Below are 5332 nucleotides of genomic sequence, written 5' to 3'. Positions count from 1 at the left end.
CGAGCTGGAATGGATCGAGTCGCTTCTATCGGGTCGCGGACGTCCTTTGTTGCTTGATCGGGATCGCCTTGATCGTCGGATGCGAGCTGTCTGATGCTATCGCGAACGAGGAATAGGTCGCGTGCTGGAGCTGCTCTCGGGTCGCGAACGTCTGAGCTAGGATCAGGAACGCCTTGGGCTGAAGCTGATCGAGGACGCGAGCTGGAACAGATGCGAGAACAAGAGACGCGATCGGAGTTTAGGGTTCTTCGGATCGCCGGCTAGGGTTAGGGTTTTAGGGGTTTTCGATTTGGGCATTAGCTTAGGGATTTGGAGTTTTGTGCTGATAAAGTGTTATAAAAGTAATGGAAAAGTCTATCTTTATTCATAACATAGAGGTTCCTTATATAGGAGATTACACCGTCATAGATAAATGGAAAGATTACAAATCATAATCTCTTGGTTATGAGCCATACACAATCTGGTTCATAACACCAATGGTATTATACATTCTATTTTATTATTTGTTGAGTTGTGTTTAGATAAATAATTAATGATGTTTTTATTTAGAAAATATAAAAAATTAAATGTTTTCTTAATCCGTGTAATCAATATTAAAACTTCGTGATAGTAAAAAGAAACGGAGGAAGTATGTAACTTTTACAAAGTGAAGTTCATATTTTTGATTTGCATGTCAATTAATATACGCATATACGCCTGTTTGGTAAAGTAATCATTTGACTAATATATATTAAATGACATTATATACGTTATCTATTATTTTTCTATTTGACTTCAATTTGTTTAAATTTTAAACTCTTTAAGATTATATATATGAAAATATAAGCAAGCAATTGTTTAATAATATAACCGCATTTTAAAGGTGATATATTAAAATGTAATATCTTTTACCAACTTTTGGTCAAATATATTTTACCTCTTTAAGATGACAATATCTGGGTTTTGATTTCAGTATAACACTATATATACGGCAATTTGACCAATAAAACAGACATTACATCTTAACCAAGATCATCTAAGATAAACAAAAGATGATTTCAAAGGCAATTTTCGTATGCATATTCGTGTTCTCCTTCTTTGCTCTACATCAATGTATGCATAGGTTTCTTCATATCTTTATTTTATTTTTGTCATTGTCATGTCAGTGTTGTGTAAATGATGTGTGGTTTCAAATATAGGCAACCAAATGGAAGTTGGAGAAATAGAGAGCAAACTCGTTATTCCAAAATGTATCCATAGAAGATGTTCAGATCAAGGCTTTTTCCAAAGAGATTGTTGGTGCTGTATGAAAGATCGAACGCTCCCTTGTTTCAAAGAACAAAGCGATTGCGATTCAGATAGGCATTGTCCTCCTATACAATTAAGACTTTAGAAAATCAATGTAATATTATTATGTTTCCAAATCTATATAAATGCCATTGTCCAAACAATAAACCAATATAAATGCAACTAACAAACTATGATTTTAGCCTATTTGAAATCATGAAACATTTACGGTTCATTTGAGATGAATAAAGACAGTTTGTTCTAAAACGCGGCTGCCGTGACCGGCTTTGCGGAGTTTAAGGGATCGACGGCTCCCGGACGTTTCCATTTGGTCCAAATCGGTGAATTAGGCGGAGTTTGGAGGGTAAATTTTGATTGAAATGCAAAAAAATGAAGATAATATGAATAATATTTATGGCGGCTATGGACAGGGCCGGTCCTGAGATTTTAGGAGCATGTGGCTGTTTCTATGTAAAAAAAAATGTTTTACTATCCGGATATGAATCCGGACACTCCGTATATTCTATTTTCAGAGCGGATCCGGATCAGATCTTGGATCAAATCTGATCCCGGATAATAATTCCCAGCCCTACTTACCGCCACACCATGTTTATATCATTGTTATCTATTACAAAAACTTTAATTATATATACTAAAATAAAAAATAGACTCAAAATTAATCTCTTAGTAATTCCCGATTAAACCACAACTCTTACATTAGGTGCTATACCCAACCGGAGTGTAATAATAACGCCTAACGTGTTTTAGAACGAGGATCTCATATATAACCAAAAATTAAGTGAATCGATCAAAAAATTTATAAGCAAAATCAAATATATCTTTAAAATCTTCTTTTTGTTGTCCATACATATAAATTATAAAATGACTTGAAACTAATAACAATGAAATAATATATTAATTAAATATGAACTTATATATTTTATGAATATTTATACATGTGCAAGGGCATAGGAAAACTACCTAGTTACCTAATAAATATATAAGAAATATAACATAATATTATACTTTTACTCTTAACTTTAAAAAGTTTTGTGGGAAGTATATATCGAAGCATCCATCGTCACATTTAACTGAACGAAACAGAGAATTCAACTCCTGAAACCAAGGTCCAATGTCCATTTCCTTGGCATATTTGGCAAAACACATTTTCCATAAACTATTCAACATCCACAAATCACCACCACCACCAACAAACAAAATCCAAAACAAGATCAAGAAAATACAAAAGATAAAAAAAATCAAGAAATTAAGAAGAAGAAGAAAATCTTATAACTATCTTCTTTTGAATCTTATTGAAGACGAAAGAGAAAAATGGCAACAATGAAAATACCAATGACGGTACCTTCTCCTCGAGTCGATGCCGAGCAGCTCTTTAAGGCCTTCAAAGGTATTATCTTTAATGGTTATAAACAGGGTTTCTTGATCACATTTTAAATTATAATCTTGTGCAAATTTTCAGGAAGAGGTTGCGATGCTTCGGTAATAATCAACATCTTAGCTCACCGCAATGCAACGCAACGAGCTCTCATCGAACAAGAATACGAAACTAAGTTCTCAGACGACCTTCGAAAGCGTCTCCAATCTGAGCTTCACGGTCATCTCAAGGTAGGCCTTACAAGAAATGTTATTCATCAAGAAATATAGTTTAAACCATGCTCATTTTTGTATATGGATTAGATGCTGTTGTATCTAGATATTACATTCAAATATTATTCGGTTTTATTTTATAATAGCATCTGAAACTAGTTGAAAAGTAAAATATATAGTATATATTAATAATGAATTAATTATTATATAGATGCTTTTTCTTGGTTTCAGAAAGCCCTTCTTCTGTGGATGCCTGAAGCAGTAGAGCGAGACGCTTCAATACTGAAACAAGCACTGAGAGGAGCCGTGACTGATCACAAAGCGGTCGCTGAGATTATATGTACACGCTCTGGCTCTCAGCTTCGTCAGATCAAACAGGTTTACTTAAACACATTTGGTGTCAGAGTAGAACAAGACGTTGAATCTGAAGCTTCTGGCAATCACAAAAGAGTATGTGTTGATCTGATGAATCATTTTGACTGAGATTATGTTAGATGTTGACATGCATATATATATATATATAATAGGTTTTGCTCGCTTATTTGAACACTACACGGTATGAAGGACCAGAGATCGATGACAAGATCGTAGAGAATGACGCTAGGGTTCTCAAGAAGGCGGTTGCGAGGAAGCACAAGTCTGATGACCAGACGTTGATTCAGATTTTCACAGACCGAAGCAGGACTCACCTGGTCGCTCTTAGATCTACTTACCGTTCAATGTTCGGCAAAGAACTTGGAAAGGTAATAATAATAATCAAGAACCAGAAACTTGTTACTCAAGAAACCCTTTATAGTTTAAGGCATTATTTGATCTTGATAGGCCATTAGGGATGAGACACGTGGGAACTTCGAGCATGTCCTTCTGACGATCTTACAGTGTGCTGAAAACTCTTCTTTCTATTTCGCAAAGGTAAACCTAATCTCTCATGTTTCTTGAACTATAAGAAACAGTATTTTTTAGATGTTAAAAGCATGACAAATATGAAACTGCAGGCGCTGAGAAAATCGATGAAAGGGTTAGGAACAGATGACACGGCGTTGATTAGAATGGTGGTGACAAGAGCAGAGGTTGATATGCATTACATCGTTTCAGAGTATCGCAAGAGATACAAGAAGACTTTGTACAATGCTGTTCAGTCTGATACAAGTGGTCACTACAAAACGTTTCTCCTCTCTCTTCTAGGCCCCAACGTTTGATATATCTCTATCTATATATGTACCCAAACTTTCACGTTGATTCTTGGCGTATTTTTATGTGTATATATCAAATAATTCTTGTAAGAATGTTGAAAGGAAAATATAATACGTTTAAATGTAAGTTTCTACCAAAAAAGGGCAGGTCCAACAAAGATCAACCAAGAACTTGAGAAGCTATGTTAACTACCGTAGCTCGAGATTACTTTCTAATTCTAGCCAGAGTCGAGTTTGTGTATAGTCTGGTAAGTTTTCCATTGAGGTAAGGATGATAAGAGCTCGTTGAGTAGCTTACAAGTATACTCTTCCCAAGAGGTAATCGCGGCTGATATATTTGTCAAGTCAAGTGAATCCTTCCTATCCTCAGTGAAGCATGAATATCCAAAAGTTTTGGTTACAAGTCCATCCTCGTCTGGTAGGAAAACTGATTTCAAGGTATTGATAGTTTCTAACTGACGCTGGGACATAGCTTTCAGCTCTTCTAAACCTTGAGCTCAGAAGATTTCCAATGGCAGAGCTGAACAACCTATTGTTCAAGGTTCAACAAATGGGAAAGAAAATAAAAAGGCTTTTGATTATTTATGAAGAAACTCATGTGAAGTCCGGGTGAGCAGCTCTCCTCCTTTAGCTATTTGTATTGACCCCATGAGTTGTTCAGAGGTATCTAGAGAAGGATCTTTGTCTTCTTGTACATGTAAACCAAGAAGATGCAACCTCGCAAAGCAGATATCAAAACGTAGGTTTTGATTAGCATCTTGATGATGACAGAACCAGTACATGTTAGCGGAAGCAGGTACATGGAGACAAAATTCAAGTGATGTGAACGACGGGAAGCAAGATTGGAATCTTCGTCATGGGATGAATCCCGGCTAAACCACATTGCAAGAGTTAATCTTTCTACATCTGTTACCTGTGAGCATCCCATCAGTTGTGAAAGTCATGTAAACAAACAAACAGAGTTTGAACCAAGCGGTTCAACAAGTGTGATTCATTGGGAAGTGTTGATAAATGTGTAAATTGAGATTTCACACTTGTTGAACCGCTTGGTTTAGAGTCTTTAGGGGAGATGAAAAAAACTCTAAACCAAGCGGTTCAACAAGTGTGAAATCTCAATTTTCTACCAACTAGTCCAATCGTTGACTATCCAAATCTCTCTAACTCTATGATCCAACACATTCGTTTAAAATCAATTAAACAATTAACAACACTTCCCAATGAATTGAATCACTGATTCACCAAATCATATTTTTTTTTTTTTTTTT

The 5332-nt window shown here is 35.5% G+C and overlaps 1 protein-coding gene, 1 long non-coding RNA gene and 1 pseudogene across 2 annotated transcripts; 2 read left to right on the top strand and 1 right to left on the bottom strand.

The window, feature by feature from the left end:
• Positions 1-1010: 1010 nt before the first annotated feature.
• Positions 1011-1430, top strand: LOC106326727. Its single transcript, XR_001267310.1, has 2 exons — positions 1011-1092; positions 1179-1430. It is a non-coding gene; the product is annotated as an uncharacterized LOC106326727 (long non-coding RNA).
• Positions 1431-2530: 1100 nt separating this feature from the next.
• On the top strand, positions 2531-4073 carry LOC106322692 (annexin D5). Its single transcript, XM_013760795.1, has 6 exons — positions 2531-2674; positions 2747-2892; positions 3106-3324; positions 3402-3617; positions 3697-3786; positions 3870-4073. Exons 1-6 carry the CDS (start codon positions 2599-2601, stop codon positions 4071-4073), a joined length of 951 nt encoding a protein of 316 aa, XP_013616249.1. The 5' UTR covers positions 2531-2598.
• Positions 4074-4285: 212 nt separating this feature from the next.
• Positions 4286-5001, bottom strand: LOC106323572 (annotated as a pseudogene).
• Positions 5002-5332: the final 331 nt, after the last annotated feature.

The sequence above is a fragment of the Brassica oleracea genome, chromosome C2, assembly GCF_000695525.1.
Source record: "Brassica oleracea var. oleracea cultivar TO1000 chromosome C2, BOL, whole genome shotgun sequence".
NCBI lineage: Eukaryota > Viridiplantae > Streptophyta > Magnoliopsida > Brassicales > Brassicaceae > Brassica > Brassica oleracea.
The sequence above is the reverse complement of the archived record's forward strand: the minus strand, read 5'-3'. Positions and strand labels throughout refer to the sequence as shown.

Bases quoted from the DNA above. Each gene is read 5' to 3' on its own strand.
- LOC106322692 (XM_013760795.1), top strand. From the start codon at position 2,599: ATGGCAACAATGAAAATACCAATGACGGTACCTTCTCCTCGAGTCGAT. The intron at 2,893-3,105 runs GTAGGCCTTACA...TCTTGGTTTCAG, and splicing joins AGCTTCACGGTCATCTCAAG to AAAGCCCTTCTTCTGTGGAT. The intron at 3,325-3,401 runs GTATGTGTTGAT...TATATATAATAG, and splicing joins CTTCTGGCAATCACAAAAGA to GTTTTGCTCGCTTATTTGAA.